Source organism: Aspergillus neoniger (assembly GCF_003184625.1).
Source record: "Aspergillus neoniger CBS 115656 unplaced genomic scaffold BO87scaffold_60, whole genome shotgun sequence".
In the NCBI taxonomy this organism is placed as follows: Eukaryota; Fungi; Ascomycota; class Eurotiomycetes; order Eurotiales; family Aspergillaceae; genus Aspergillus; species Aspergillus neoniger.
In genome coordinates, this window is record NW_020291188.1 from 37,823 (window position 1) to 52,546 (window position 14,724).

The following is a 14,724-nucleotide window of genomic DNA, read 5'->3' on the forward strand; positions in this document are numbered from 1 at the left end:
CACCCAAGGCATATCTCACCTCATTAGACAATATTCTTCCCAAGACTTTATAATTCAACCACAAGGAGCACACGCCAAAACGTATGCATGCGTTCGGCTACCACAGCAGCTGGCATAATAGGGAGCCTCTAATCACAAAGAGCTCGACCTGTAGACACTGTACAAGACGCAAAGGATGGTCAAGAAAACAAATACGTTTCAAGTGAAAAAAAAATAGATGCCTAAGATGCACTAGTCCAGGCAGTGGTCATGAGCGGTTTCAGTCGATCATGATTATATCCTCTTTCTGCGCTGCCGTGTCTGCCTGTAAAAGATTGCTTTTGTCGTTCGGCATGGTTGTAAGCGGGTCTGAGAGGGAAAATTTAGCACCATCTGCAGTCCCTTTTTCGGTTTCCAACGCCGAGGTTCCTGGATTGTTCGATCCACTAAAGTTGGCAGCAGAATCGGCAGGATCAGCCCGGGAGGCAACAAAGCAATTCTCAAGTTCTCGTAAGAGGTTTCCGACTTGGTTGACTTCTGCCACGACTCCAGTTTCAAGCCCTTTCCAGCCATCGCCCTTCGATGTATACAGTGTCTGTCTGAGTCTGGCTGTGATACTGTCATTGTTCTTACTATTTCCTTGGCTGTTCGCGTCCTTGAGTACCCAAACCAACCGGTTTTGGTGCGAAGCAGCCACCAATTTAAATCGAGCCTCGTCCCCAGGGTAGTGAATTTGGTACGTCTTAGCGTTGCGCACTGTTACGTGCAGTCTCAAAGGCCCGCTGTATGAGGGATTGGCCATTAGCTGGTCCAAAGCCCTCATCAGGGGAAGCGTAAGCGTGAGGAGCTCAACAACGGTCTCAAGTCCCGCCTCGGTGGAAGAGCGGTTTAGACTAGACGCAAGGGAATCCTGGATTCGGCGGTGCGGGTTTTGAAGACCGAACTGTATGCCTAAACGCAGACCAAATAAAGACTCGGACCTGGATGCCAGCTCAGTAGGGCTAAGCTCCATGAGTGATTCGTTCCTTGACAGATGTATATTGAGGCTAGCCGCAAGATCTTTCTCTGGACCATAAACAAAGGATATACTCGATAGCGAGAAGGTCCGAATCTCTACCTTTTTCCGTTGCAGTGACTCAAGAACGGAAAGCACACACTCAAGCCTCTGCAAATTCTCAAGAAGGCTGGCGATGACCGGGTGACCCGCAGGTGCAAGCAAACGCATCGCAAAGCCACTGCCTCCCTTTTGAAACACTAGTGAGCGATCCCAGCTCGAGATAAGTGGACCTAATGTAGCCGTAGAATCGACCAAGTTGCCATAAGCTACCATGATAGCGCACTTCTCACGAGGATCAACTCCATGGAAAGCAAGACGAATAGTATCTCTAATGAGACTCTTCTTCTTTGCCTTGACGGGCATGGCTGCCCTAAAGACACTAGGAAGAGTTGATACATCGTACCGGACAAGGATATCTGGCACTCGGAGATCAGGTTCAATCTTCAACTTATGTGGCGGGGGATGGAACTTGATAGACTGCAAGTCCGACAAGTAGCGTGCATTGGAATGAATGGCCAGAATTCCTGAAAGACTGTGTCCGAGGTTTGCGAGGTATGCATCGTCAATATCATAGCGTGCGGGGAAGAATGAATCTGTGACAACCTGAGCGGAACGGAGGACAGACTGGCCACGGCCGCTTCCATGAGGGACGGGAGGACCCTTTGCAGGCACCGTTGGGCGAAGTTGCACAACCCACCAAGAATCGCTATCCATGCTGCTAGTTGCTGCCACAATCCAATTCCGTCCCCAAAGCTGATGAGAAAAGAGTGTGAAGCGTAGCACATTCGGTGGGAAGATCCTTCGAATGTCAACTTTCCATGCCCTCGGATTGAGTGGCTCGAATCCTAGCATTTTGACCTTGGATTCTATTTCTTCTATAGCTGCATTGCAGCGGATTCGAGCAACACGGGAGACAATGTCCTCAACAGAGGATCTTTCAGGATTGCGCTCTAGATCAGAGCGGTCCGAGACAGTCGGTGTGGCTGACAAGATACTCATTCCGGACATGGGTTCAATAGACACTCGAAGATGCCTAGTTTCCGTGAGCTGGGCATCGAGTTGGCAATCACCCGGCTCAGTTCTTGTTAAGTGAGCACGCAAGGATAGGAAGCCAGTTGAGAAAAGCGAGCTTTGTCTTATCTTGTTGTATGCCGAAGAAAGGATGTGGGAGACATGCAGTGCGATGACACTTCGCAGGACAATCTCCATGGAGAGATTTTCTGCATCAAAAGCAATATCTTCACATGGCACCTCGCCCCCATCCCTCATCCAGCGCAACTTCAAAGACGGTAACCCAGGGCTCTCGCTGTCTGACTTGCGATGGCCGCTCCTGATTCCGATCTCAAGCCAGCTTTTAGCTCCAGGCTTCAGTGTCCAGTACTGAACGACAAGTGTTCGGTGCAATAACTCAACCCGCAAACATTCAGACCAAGAACCTCTAGCCAATTCAGTAGCTTGCTTGAATAGTATGTTGACTTTATTCGTCAACACCAGGTTATGTAACAAGTCGAAGCACCCGGTCAAGCCACTATTTTGAAGCACGTCATTAATCGTCATTTCGAGCTCGTTCAATAATCGGCCCTTCAAAATTGGTGGTGAAGGCGAGAAGAGGAAACGTATATCGACAAAGAAAAACTGCGAATTTTCGTTCTCTTCGCCAATGGAGAGGTCAAGTTCGAATTCGCCAGGGACACCAAATGTGACCCGGCCATCATGGACCCGGTAATTTCTGAATGGAGGAGGAATCTCTTCTTGCACCACGAGTCGTGCACCGATTAATCGATTGATTTTCTGTAGTTTCTTGAGCGTCCCTCGGACGGTCAAGCGCCGTGGGGGTTTGTAGCCGAGCTATATTTCGGCGCAAACAACATTAGAGAGATGGCCAATACTGTAGAAGATAACGGAGCTTACATCGGACATTGACGCCACCTTGCCCCTCGACAAGACTTCCAGTGCGGTCTTCAGATCAGGATTTGCTACCTGTGCCTGAACGAGGTCTCTTTTCATGTCCCCAACCCATTGTAACGCATTCATATACGCTTGATGCCGGGTGCGAATGAAATTCTGAATGTCGATCAATTTACTAACATCAGCTGCTTGTCGACTCCATTGAGAGAGGACGAGCAGCTTTATGAATTCGGCTCTTTTAGCGTGAGAAAACTCTAATATTCGAAGCTTCTTCCGTATGTTTCCAGGAGACTGATTTCCAGGCGACTTCCCAGTAGTTGGAGCTGTCGAGGGGTGAAATTCATGAGAATTCACCTGCATCTCCGCCATTTCAGTAATCAAGTCCGATAGATCGTTCCAGCACTGCTGTACGGACCTATTGACCAACTTCGTGAAAGGGAAGAACCCCTGTGTGATATGGGGCAATTCAGGCGGTCCTTTAGTTACCCTTGATGCATGATTTGCTGAGACTGTCTCCACGCTTCGACTTTGACTGGCGTTCTTTTCGACACCATTAACATTAACAGGACCATATTGTGCATTGGCGCCATTGAATTGAACAACTTCTCCCCGAGGATGTGACAGTCCATCTTGAGGATAGGTGTTACCTGTCCCGTGTCTTAGTCCGCCAATGTTGGCATTGTCCATGACGACTCCCGGCATGTTCCGTGCATAAACGTGCTCCTCGTAGAGTTAATCCCTCCCCTCCTTTACCCCTCGCACAGCACAGAACGAGCGGCTCAATATGGGGCCTTTCTGATACCGGAGGAACTGGCACCGGGGTAGGGAGGGAAGCTGGCTATGCTGGGTAGGTCGGCCGAAGACTTCAATGTAATGCCATTTATGTTCTCTCAACCAGGGCGCAAACGGTTGGTTTATGGTTAGCGACCGGATCTAGAAACTGTAACTGGCGCGTTATGCGCTCAACGTAGGGGGGCGGTTGACGACTGATTGAATGAACTCAGACCGAGGTGTTAGGGCCTCGTTGCTCTGGAGGATCCTCAGAATGAGGCAATGGCCCAGCGCATAGGCTTGGCTGTGCACAAAAGTGGCTTGATAGATATAACTTAGAATTTGCCTCGATGGGACAGAGATGCGACGCTAATTCGGAAGATGTGACTGCCGTGTGATATGCAGGGTATCGAAAACCGAAGGCGGGGAGCTAGGTGATGTCAGAATAACCCTTTATAAGAGTAGAAGACGTGTAAAAGACATTCGCAAGATGAGCGAGTGAAGCGTAAATACTGTGGGATCAAAGGTGGCGGGATGGATACCAATATGCTTGCAGAAGCGTTGAGGATCTGTGAAAGTACTGGTGGATGATCGAAAGATGAGGCCTGCGCGATGCGATGCAAATGCATGAGCACGGGATCAGCCAGTAGCTAGATTTTGGTGCCTTTGTGCCTTAGTTTTCTGCCCGGCTAAAATTACAATACCATACATTAGCTTCGTTGAAGTGAATCAGCCGATAGTATATGACAGGTAATATAAATACCACTATCATACAGTTACACCGCATTCCAGGACCAAAGGGTTAGGTTCTCCGCAAGTTACCTGGTTAGAGAGAGCTCCTTAGCGCTTTAGATAAGTAGATAAGTACTCGACCCAGGTCTCCAAGCTTCCTCCATCCCCGGCCGCGCTATACGGTTGTCGGACCGGAGAGCTATCAATCAACCTACTACTAAAACTTTATTAATCAGTTCCTGGACAGAGAACATCATTACGCCCTTCATGTGTTGCTTTTGCTGACGTTTCCTCCCTTTTTCCGAGCTCTGCCTGTTACTCGCTTCCAGCCTCACCGTCATCAATAGCACTACTACTATTATCCAGCCAACATCTTTCCTGCAGATTCCGTTTCACAGCAAAGCAAGCTCAATTGTAAGTAGCAGGTTTCTATTCATTTTTAGCTGTCATTATGCGTATAGCATACCTATAAATCTACTATCAATTTACCAAAGCCGCCGTTTGTACGACTTGTTCCAGCGTATACGTTAACCAGCTTCAACAACATTCTACAGACACGCGTGTTCGGTCTAGCTGTTCTCAATTTTGGATATGTGAGCAATTCATAATGCAGAATTGCACCAATTCACCGGAAGTTCAAACCGCTTCCATTCGTCCGCCTCCAGAATTCCCCGGAGATGACACCAGACCGACATCTAAGAAGGAGCTCGCTGGATGGTACAGCTATGGCTGGGCTGCCGAGGTTTTTACAGTGTGCGCTATGGGTATGTATCTCTTAAACAGGCCGAGAAGTAAAATTTGTACACCTTCTAATATACTTTAGGATCGTTCCTCCCCATCACCCTAGAGCAAATGGCTCGAGACCGCGGTGTACTTCTTTCGGATAAGACAATACCGTGCAGTGCTTCTTGGAGCTCTCTAGAGCCTACCTCACCATCGGGGACATGGAACACCATCTTTGATGCCACTGCATCTATCAAACCAGGCTCACCGAGAACAAGCCAGTGCATTATCCATATACTCGGCGTTGAAGTCAACACTGCAAGCTTCGCTATGTACACATTCTCACTGAGTGTGTTCATACAAGCTATTTTGATAATATCAATGTCAGGTGCTGCGGATCACGGAAGCTACCGCAAAATGCTGTTGGTCATCTTTGCACTTATTGGCTCCGTTTCTACGATGCTGTTCCTTGCAGTCGTTCCAAGGCTCTACCTTCTAGGTGGGTTGTTAGCGATTATAGCTAATACATGTTTTGGAGCTTCTTTTGTACTATTGAATTCTTTTCTGCCTCTGCTGGTTCGCTATCATCCCATATTGCTGGGTGGACATGGTGAGGAGGATTCACCCGCCGAGACCAACCATGATTCGACCTCTACCGCCGATGGCTCGGGTCAAACCGACGGAACTGAAACAACATCACTGCTTCGGCCAGAACAAAGCCGCGATGCCTCTTCTACGGGCGATGAAACTCAAGTGTTTGCCTCGAAAACTTCTCAGGAATTGAAGCTCTCCACAAAGTTATCCTCAAACGGGATCGGCATCGGATACATAGGTGCAGTGATACTGCAAGCCATTTGCATCCTAGTTGTTGTCGAAACTCACCAGACAACATTCTCGTTACGCCTAGTCCTCTTTTTGATTGGGCTCTGGTGGTTTACCTTCACCATACCCGCGGCAATGTGGCTACGTGCCCGGCCCGGCCCGCCCCTTCCAAATGGGAAAGAGACTCGTACATGGACTAGTTATATGGCATACGCTTGGAAATCTTTGGGCAGAACAATAATGCGCACTCGACATCTGAGAGATATCGTGTTGTTCCTGGCAGCTTGGTTCCTCTTAAGTGATGGTATCGCGACAGTCAGCGGGACCGCCGTTCTGTTTGCAAAGACACAACTGGGAATGCAACCAGCCGCTTTGGGGCTGATAAATGTCATTACGATGATTGCAGGAGTCTTTGGAGCATTCTCTTGGAGCTTTGTGTCGCGAGCATTCAATCTCCGAGCTTCACAAACGATAGTTGCTTGCATTGTTTTATTCGAGCTTGTGCCGCTCTATGGTCTCTTAGGCTTTATCCCCGCAATTAAAAGCCTAGGGTACTTAGGCCTCCAACAACCATGGGAGATGTACCCATTGGGTGTCATATACGGACTCGTCATGGGTGGACTTTCTTCATACTGTCGGAGCTTCTTTGGGGAATTGATCCCTCCGGGATATGAGGCTGCATTCTATGCTTTGTATGCCATCACTGATAAAGGTTCCAGTGTTTTTGGTCCCGCCATTGTTGGAATCATCACCGATCGTTACGGGGAAATCCGACCTGCCTTCGTCTTCCTGGCTGTCCTGATCTTGCTTCCTTTACCATTAATGCTCTTGGTCGATGTAGAGCGTGGAAAGAGGGACGCGCTTTCACTTTCGAAGGAACTCGAGGGAAGAGCCAGACAGGAGGTACCGGCCTATGGAGCTGTCACCCAATGCCCGTCTCATAACGCGAACCTAGTGGAATAGAGGGGATAGGATGACTCGTAATTCATGTTTTTACTCGTCTGAGTAGATGTGGCAATCACCCGAAGGTGTTACTTTGTGTGGCCGAACGATGGCCCTGTTTGTTTTACCCCGGGTCTAAGGGACTGGATTGATTATTTTAATGGCGCTTAGTAACTATATAGGCGGCATGCGCCGTGCCTGGTGTCCACCAGTACTTGCACCTAATTACCCGGCATAGTAGGTAGACACAACGGTGTGGAGGAGGAGCACAATAAACTGGGCTGCATGTAGATTATTGTGTGATTACTATGGTTAAATAGAAGTAATTCGAGACCTTGCCATTGGAATGTGGCCAGCTGGAAGGTCCGCAGGAGTAGGTTCAACCCTTGGAGGGGGGGGGGTGGTAGGGTAAAGGAGGAATGACTGAATACCAAGTAGTATCTAGTTAGCAACTACGGAGTACAGCAAGTAAATAACTAATTTAACCTAGTAACTGAACCGTTACTTAATTAAGTAATAAAGGGATCCAAATTGGTCGATGTAGGGGCGGTACCTCGGTACCACTAAGACAAAAGTGGGTAAGTAGCTCTCCAGGGGAGATACACTATGGTCTCACAATAATAACTAATCATCATCATGGATACTGGTGTCCCATGTGCCTGAGCATGCACCTATGTCTACCATCCCTACCGGTCAATCGACCAAGTTGCTAGTAGCCATCGGTTTAGGTATCTACCTGGTACTACCCTTTCTTAAGTGAAGTATGCCTAGATTACCAGTCCCTTGGTATGAAGGTCCCTTGCTGTCCAGGGCGGGTCCGGTTGAGCCAGTCAGAATGCTCAGCAGGCCAGCTGACTGCAGAAAGAACAGACTGTCCTCATCGCCTCTTCATAGCTACAGGAGTAGTGGATTAGCTAGTTAATTCAGGCGGATCAGCCTATGATACTACTGTACTATTTATTTAAGAACTATTTGCCTTCTCATTCGCCCCTTCTGCTCTACGCATCACCTGCCTTCCTCTCCCTCCCCTCTCCTCCCTCTAATCCGGGCGTTCTATTGTTTATTTTCATTGACTTTCGAGGTTCTTCGAAAGCCACTGGGAAAAGCAGACATCCATCGCGATACCCCCTCCCATTGTCCCCGACTCCGCTGCTATTTCTTCTGTATTTCAAAATGCGCTCCTTCGCGCCCTGGCTCGTTAGCCTTCTCGGAGCATCCGCGGTGGCTGCGGCTGCTGATACCGAGTCTGATGTTATCTCACTGGATCAAGACACATTTGAGAGCTTCATGAACGAGCATGGTCTCGTCCTTGCCGAATTCTTTGCTCCTTGGTGTGGCCACTGTAAAGCCCTCGCGCCAAAGTATGAGGAAGCAGCCACGGAGCTGAAGGCGAAGAATATCCCTCTGGTGAAGGTTGACTGCACCGCCGAGGAGGATCTCTGCCGGAGTCAGGGGGTGGAAGGTTACCCTACCCTCAAGATCTTCCGGGGTGTTGACTCTAGCAAGCCGTACCAGGGCGCGCGTCAAACAGAATCGTGAGTTCAAGCCTCAAAAAACGCTGTCATGTATGTGATGTGCCACTGACCCATACGGTGTTTCCTAGTATCGTTTCCTACATGATTAAGCAGTCACTTCCTGCAGTATCCTCAGTGAACGAGGGGAATTTGGAAGAGATCAAGACCATGGACAAGATTGTCGTGATCGGTTATATCCCGTCCGACGACCAGAAGACTTATCAGGCATTTGAGAAATATGCTGAGTCTCAGCGGGATAACTACCTCTTTGCTGCAACGGATGATGCGGCCATTGCGAAGAAGGAAGGTGTCGAGCAGCCCTCCATCGTGCTCTACAAGGACTTCGATGAGAAGAAGGCTATTTACGATGGCGACATCGAACAGGAGGCCCTTCACAACTGGGTGAAATCCGCTAGTACTCCCCTTGTGGGCGAGATTGGCCCCGAGACCTACTCTGGCTATATCGGGGTAAGTAGGATCTATTCGTCAACCTGGCATTTTCTTGCATTTCGGCTTGACTTTCGATGCCAAGTTTTTGGCTGGACTGGCTAACCATTCTTGAACATAGGCTGGAATCCCATTGGCCTATATCTTTGCCGAGACCAAGGAGGAGCGCGAAAAGTACACCGAAGACTTCAAGCCTATTGCCCAGAAGCACAAGGGTGCCATCAACATCGCTACTATTGACGCTAAGATGTTTGGTGCCCACGCTGGAAACCTCAACCTCGACTCTCAGAAATTCCCGGCATTCGCCATCCAGGATCCCGCAAAGAATGCCAAATACCCCTACGACCAGGCCAAAGAATTGGATGCCGAAGAGGTTGAGAAGTTCATCCAGGATGTTCTGGATGGCAAGGTTGAGCCTAGCATCAAGTCGGAACCTATTCCCGAGTCTCAGGAGGGTCCCGTCACGGTTGTTGTGGCTCATTCCTACAAGGATCTCGTCATTGACAATGACAAGGATGTCCTGCTCGAATTCTACGCACCTTGGTGTGGACACTGCAAAGCGTAAGTCTATACAATCCTCCCGGGCTTACTGTACGAGCGCAACCAATTAACGATCACAATATAGTCTTGCTCCGAAGTATGATGAGCTCGCAGCTCTCTACGCTGACCACCCCGAATTGGCGGCTAAGGTTACCATCGCCAAAATCGATGCGACGGCCAACGATGTCCCGGACCCGATTACTGGATTCCCTACCATCCGACTTTACCCCGCCGGTGCCAAGGACTCTCCCATTGAGTTCTCTGGCCAGCGCACTGTCGAGGATCTTGCCAACTTTGTGAAGGAGAATGGCAAACACAACGTCGACGCCCTTAATGCCGCTCCTGAGGAAGCCCAGGACGGCGGTGATGTGACTGAGGCTGCTCCCTCCGCTACGGAGGCCGAGACCCCGGCTGCCACAGAGGACGAGAAGGCAGAACATGATGAACTGTAAACGGCCTTCCGGTTATGATCCCGCTTAGTACTGTGCCGTATCAATCATTAATTATCTGAAATATCGATTTTCCATTGTTGCCATTTGTAATTTCTTGACCAATCCGTTACTGGTTGACTTTGTTAGCTAAATTGACCAATTTCTATATGGCCAATGTGGTGAAAATACAATTCACTCCACACTTGTCTACCTTATTCCATGGAATGAAACTCAGGCTTGTCCGAAACTGAAGTCCACGGAAATCCATGTGTAGCATTCATAGGTGAGCCCGATGACTGAATCTTACTCTTGCCGTAGACAAAGGCTGGGTTGGCACGTCAATGACTGCAACAGTTGTTAATCCCGACACCGTGACCCCAAATCCAAGCGAAGTGTGTACCAGGATAGAAAGAGCAAAAGAGCAATAAGACTTGGACATCTAAACCATACATCATCACCGTCTCAGTCTCACGCAAGCGGACACGGTGAATAATACCGTGATTCATGACCCAGAACGGTGGCTTGATTTTAATCACGACTTCACTCTATTAGCTCCCTCGGGTTATGAGCAGTGGAAATAGAGACGCAATGAGGGAAAGAGACTTTGTGAAACTTTTACAAAGTACCCAGTGTTAGCATCTACCTGGTCACTTCTGCTGCTGCTAGGGCTTCCAGCGCATCGAGATCGTCTTCAAACTCGTCAACGGCCTCGGTAGATTTGGCAGGCTCTGTTGTTTTGGAAACCTCTTCCTTCACCAAACTAGCATCCGACTCCTTAGCGATAGGATTTTTCGGGGCACCAGTGAGAGCAGGGCTTTGGATGGTGCTAAAAGGTGAGCTGATTTTGCTCTTCGAAGTCAATGACCAGTCGATGACTTCGTCGGCACCATAACGTTCAGCAAGCCACTCGTTGCATTTTTTAAAATGTTGGTTTCCGAACTGCAAAATAATCCAACGTCAAAATCATATGGCCAATAACCGATGGTGACAAGAATCTACTTACGAATCCTCTTGACGCACTTAGCGGGCTTGGATGGACCGATTGCAGAACATAATGCTTCGCTCTATTGATGCCTGTCACACGCTTCCCTGCGGGTGTTCCCCATGCAAGAAAAACAACTCCGCGCGTCCGTACTCGGGCCACCAAGTCTATGGCTTTCTGCGTGAACAATTCCCATCCCTTGTTTGAATGGCTAGCGGCTTGGTGTGCGCGTACAGTCAAGCAAGTGTTTAGCATTAATACACCACGCTCAGCCCAGGGTATGAGAAGGCCACCCTTGTTTGCGGGTCTTTGGAAAGAGGGATAGTCATTATGAATTTCGTTGAAAATGTTGACGAGGGAAGGCGGGGCAGGAGTTGGAGGGCGGACGGAGAATGCAAGACCATGAGCCTGGTTATAATTATGATAAGGATCTTGGCCGACGATGACCACCTTCACCTTGTGGAGAGGCGTATGACGAGACCTAGTATTCAGGATTAGTTACCCCGATTGCTCATATAAATGATAGCGTCAAATTGAAAGACGACGGCGATTTACCATGAGTAGATATCTTCTTCGGGAGGAAAGACTTTAGCCCCCGATTGCTTTTCCTTCTGGAGGAAGCGCTTCAGCGCTAGGAACTCCGGCTTGACGACTTCCTCCTTAAGCTGTGCCAGCCAGCTCTCGTCGAGAGTGTCAATTTCAAGTTGGAGGAGCTCCTTTTGTTCTGGAGTCAATGAGTCGACCCATTTCTGCTTGTTGAAGCTCGATGAAGACAAAGTGGGCTTTGGATCGTTGGGTTTGCTTTTGGGGGCCCCGAAGAATGAAGTGATGCTTCCATTGGCCTTGGGTTTCTTAGAATCGGCCTCTGGTGTCGTCAAATGATTAGCATCACGTTTCATGCCCGCTCTACCGGCCATGTTGCCGACAATCGTGTGTCGCCTTTTGTAGGTGATTGTGAGAAAGTATGTCTCCAGAGAATGGGGGCCAGGAAAATCGATTGGGAAGAATTGAATGAGACGAGGCAGATGATGAAGTAGCGAAGATGAAGCTGGGAAGGGAACTTGAAAAATCACAAGAGTGAGGTGAAGGTAAAGAAGAAGAACAAGAAAGAGAAAGGATGAGGAAGCGAAAAAGAAGGACAGGGAAAGCCCTTCACAAAAGCAATGGACTCACCTGGGTGACAGTATCCTTCGAATAGGTCGAATCGTCAGGAGATAATGCATAGGAATGGATACTCAAGAAACCCTTCCAGCCGCAGCGGAGCACTGGCCGGCAAACGCGTCGCAGTTGCGCGAAACCACGCGTTAATTGGGCGTCCATGACAGGTCCGGACCGTCTGGGAGGAGGAATTTCAATTCTCCGTTCGATAAGCATTGGATGTCGTCACGGCGTAATCCAGTACTTCCCCCGTAAGTTACTAGAGCATAAACTACATTGTAATGACTACTAGGTAGGAAATAAGTTGATCCTTGGAGATCTAGACCATTGCTTTCCTTGCCTATCAACCAAGGTACGTGCAAGTCAACCCGGGAATATCCTTAATGGCCAGATACACGTTATTTACTCAAACTAAGTAGTTGACCTGGTTAATCGATTAGTTACCGTTTTATCATGAACTAGTCGTCGACTTACACAAAACGCTGCTTACCCAGAAAAAATAAGACTAAAAAGCACCTGGCATGGCGAGTCATTACTTTTGAGTCATTAAATAAAAACAAAAAAGAAAAGCCATGGAGCTTACTTGGCTTGCCGATACCCCTCAATCTAGACGCCGGACGCGGGCGTTGCGAGCATGTGCGACTTGTCAACGACGAAAGGTATGTGATCTCCCATTTTGTGGTGGACTGGTGGCTAAATTCTGACGAGTTCATCTCATCAATAAAAGAAACGCTGCCGCCATCCAGACACAGCAAACGGCGAAAGCCATAATCACGTCCTACAGACAGGCGCTAGCAGCCATGTACCGCTTCAACGGCAACAACAGAGTACCGCGGTCACCGGCGATCAACCGGTTGATACGACCCTAGCCGGTAGCTTTAGCATTCCAAGCAGCGTGCCCTCGAGCACCTCCCAAACTGAACGGTTTGTTGGAGATCTGAATCCAGAAGCTGTGATCAGGGAGAAATTGGACTCTGCCAACGCAAGCCATCTGCGCGATCGAATCGGGCTCTGGATCAGCTCCTCCGACGTTCACGGTCATAGAAAACATGTGCCTAATACTGATCCTGAGTGGACCGGACACCATCCCCAAAATGGGCCAGAGTTACAATCCGTCGCGTCCGCGCTCGATCAACAACATTCATCTGGTATGGATGCCTGTGGCCGTTTGCCCCATTCTACCCGCCATCATCTGTTCTCCATCTATTTCAGCAAGGTCAACCATATCCTGCCCCTTGTCGACCAGGCATATTTCACCCAAGCCAACTCGGATGGCGTCGCATCTGTTTTTCTGGAGAGAGCCATTTGCCTTGTCGCTGCTAAAGATAGGGCGGCTGGTCCTCACCTTCGCTTTAGCAATGATGGTCCCCTCATTTCCTCTCGTTCATTCTGCTCTAAACTATATCAAGGACTGGTAGTCGCTTTAAATGTCGGGCTGGAATCTGATAGACTTTGTCGTATCCGCATCTTGACCCTTATGTCACTGCATTGTGAGGGTTACGAAGGTGCAGAAACGGCGTCTATGCACCTGTGTCAGGCCATTCATCAAGCTCAGACGGTAGGCCTGCATTTGGACCGACCGGGTCGGGCACCCGGCGATTCTCTATTCAACCTTTTCTGGTGCCTATGGGGCCTGGATAGGATGCATGCCTGTATTGGTGGTCGCCCAGTCATCCTCTCCGACTGCGATATCGGAATTGAGAAACCGAAAATTCAGGATATCTCTCCCAGATCCGCCTTTGATATCTGGTTTGCAATATCTGATCTACTGTCGACCGTGATCTCGCTTTACCGACCATCATCGGACCATACAGTTGGATGGGAGGGCGAATTCCCTGCATTTGAAGGCATTACAGGCGATAAATTGCAAGATGACCTGGACTTCGCTACACTAGGTATGTCTCTTTAGCATGTCTTCCATCAATCCATGTCTGAGAAGAAATGGTACGGCCTAGCTCAGAGGGAAAGGGGATCGATCTGTTTCCAAGGACGGTTTGCTAATCACGGAAAGAAAAGGTCTCCTTGAGCTCTACTATCATGCAGTTGCCATACTGTCATGCAGATACAAGGTTACCCACCGGTCGGATGAGTCCAGGCCTTCGTATGTCCGCCAAGGCCTTGCTGCCATCCGAATCCACTCCATTGCTGCTATCGAATGCTCCCAAGAGTTACCGCCTTTGCCGATTGTTCCATACGCATTAGCACTTTCTATGGGTGTGTCATATCAACAATTTCGGTCAAGTAAGCTCATCACGCATCTTGATCGAGCCCGAACCAGCCTGGAAGCTTGCTGTACTCTGCTCGAAGAACTGGGCGGGCTCTGGTATTCTGCAGAAGCAACGGCACGACTGGGCCGGAAAGCGTTGCACCAAATTGACGAGGCCGATCTTGGACATCACCAACATGGCCGGGCTGCCAGTCCCGTCACGCCCATAACCCAGAATCCGAGGGCGTCTCTCTCCCCGCCTCCGGATTCGTCTCTCGATCCCGCCCAGGGCACTCTAAGTAATGTACGCAGTGGGGCGCCCTCGACTGCGCTAGGGCAGGAACTTCCGCCCCGGCCATTTTACTCGCAAGATATCAGTGCCCCAGACCCTGAACATGACAGCTTTACGGACATCGACACGTTGTTTGGAGATTTCCTCGATCTCTCTCTGCCCACCAATTTCTGGGACCCCTTGTTCATGGCAGAGCCACCTCCCGGGACCTAGTAGGATA

At 49.3% G+C, this 14,724-nt stretch overlaps 5 protein-coding genes across 5 annotated transcripts; 3 read left to right on the forward strand and 2 right to left on the reverse strand.

Annotated features, from left to right (window-relative positions):
• Window positions 1–61: 61 nt before the first annotated feature.
• Window positions 62–3,795, reverse strand: BO87DRAFT_209813 (mediator of RNA polymerase II transcription subunit 14). The gene is made up of 2 exons (XM_025618615.1): window positions 2,948–3,795; window positions 62–2,884 (listed from the first exon to the last, which is right to left on the reverse strand). The coding sequence occupies exons 1-2, from the start codon at window positions 3,644–3,646 to the stop codon at window positions 260–262; spliced, it is 3,324 nt and encodes a 1,107-aa protein (XP_025474214.1). The 5' UTR covers window positions 3,647–3,795; the 3' UTR covers window positions 62–259.
• A 799-nt stretch (window positions 3,796–4,594) lies between these two features.
• Window positions 4,595–7,230, forward strand: BO87DRAFT_381088 (MFS transporter). Its single transcript, XM_025624451.1, has 3 exons — window positions 4,595–4,861; window positions 5,002–5,211; window positions 5,271–7,230. Exons 2-3 carry the CDS (start codon window positions 5,055–5,057, stop codon window positions 6,953–6,955), a joined length of 1,842 nt encoding a protein of 613 aa, XP_025474215.1. The 5' UTR covers window positions 4,595–4,861; window positions 5,002–5,054; the 3' UTR covers window positions 6,956–7,230.
• Window positions 7,231–7,841: 611 nt separating this feature from the next.
• Window positions 7,842–10,088, forward strand: pdiA (protein disulfide isomerase PDI1). The gene is made up of 4 exons (XM_025624452.1): window positions 7,842–8,469; window positions 8,538–8,916; window positions 9,017–9,456; window positions 9,521–10,088. The coding sequence occupies exons 1-4, from the start codon at window positions 8,108–8,110 to the stop codon at window positions 9,885–9,887; spliced, it is 1,548 nt and encodes a 515-aa protein (XP_025474216.1). The 5' UTR covers window positions 7,842–8,107; the 3' UTR covers window positions 9,888–10,088.
• Window positions 10,089–10,505: 417 nt separating this feature from the next.
• BO87DRAFT_431181 (uracil-DNA glycosylase) lies at window positions 10,506–11,765 on the reverse strand (the record flags this gene model as incomplete). Its single annotated transcript, XM_025627579.1, has 3 exons — window positions 10,506–10,805; window positions 10,870–11,329; window positions 11,404–11,765. The coding sequence occupies 3 exons, from the start codon at window positions 11,763–11,765 to the stop codon at window positions 10,506–10,508; spliced, it is 1,122 nt and encodes a 373-aa protein (XP_025474217.1).
• An 813-nt stretch (window positions 11,766–12,578) lies between these two features.
• Window positions 12,579–14,717, forward strand: BO87DRAFT_401950 (transcription factor domain-containing protein; the record flags this gene model as incomplete). The annotated part of the gene is made up of 3 exons (XM_025625646.1): window positions 12,579–12,665; window positions 12,734–13,901; window positions 14,023–14,717. The coding sequence occupies 3 exons, from the start codon at window positions 12,579–12,581 to the stop codon at window positions 14,715–14,717; spliced, it is 1,950 nt and encodes a 649-aa protein (XP_025474218.1).
• Window positions 14,718–14,724: the final 7 nt, after the last annotated feature.

Coding starts and splice junctions, on each gene's coding strand:
- BO87DRAFT_209813 (XM_025618615.1), bottom strand. CDS start 3,646: ATGCCGGGAGTCGTCATGGACAATGCCAACATTGGCGGACTAAGACAC. Junction 2,885..2,947: donor AGGTGGCGTCAATGTCCGAT/GTAAGCTCCGTT, acceptor GCCGAAATATAG/CTCGGCTACAAACCCCCACG.
- BO87DRAFT_381088 (XM_025624451.1), top strand. CDS start 5,055: ATGCAGAATTGCACCAATTCACCGGAAGTTCAAACCGCTTCCATTCGT. Junction 5,212..5,270: donor TTTTACAGTGTGCGCTATGG/GTATGTATCTCT, acceptor AATATACTTTAG/GATCGTTCCTCCCCATCACC.
- pdiA (XM_025624452.1), top strand. CDS start 8,108: ATGCGCTCCTTCGCGCCCTGGCTCGTTAGCCTTCTCGGAGCATCCGCG. Junction 8,917..9,016: donor CCTACTCTGGCTATATCGGG/GTAAGTAGGATC, acceptor TCTTGAACATAG/GCTGGAATCCCATTGGCCTA. Junction 9,457..9,520: donor TGGTGTGGACACTGCAAAGC/GTAAGTCTATAC, acceptor ATCACAATATAG/TCTTGCTCCGAAGTATGATG.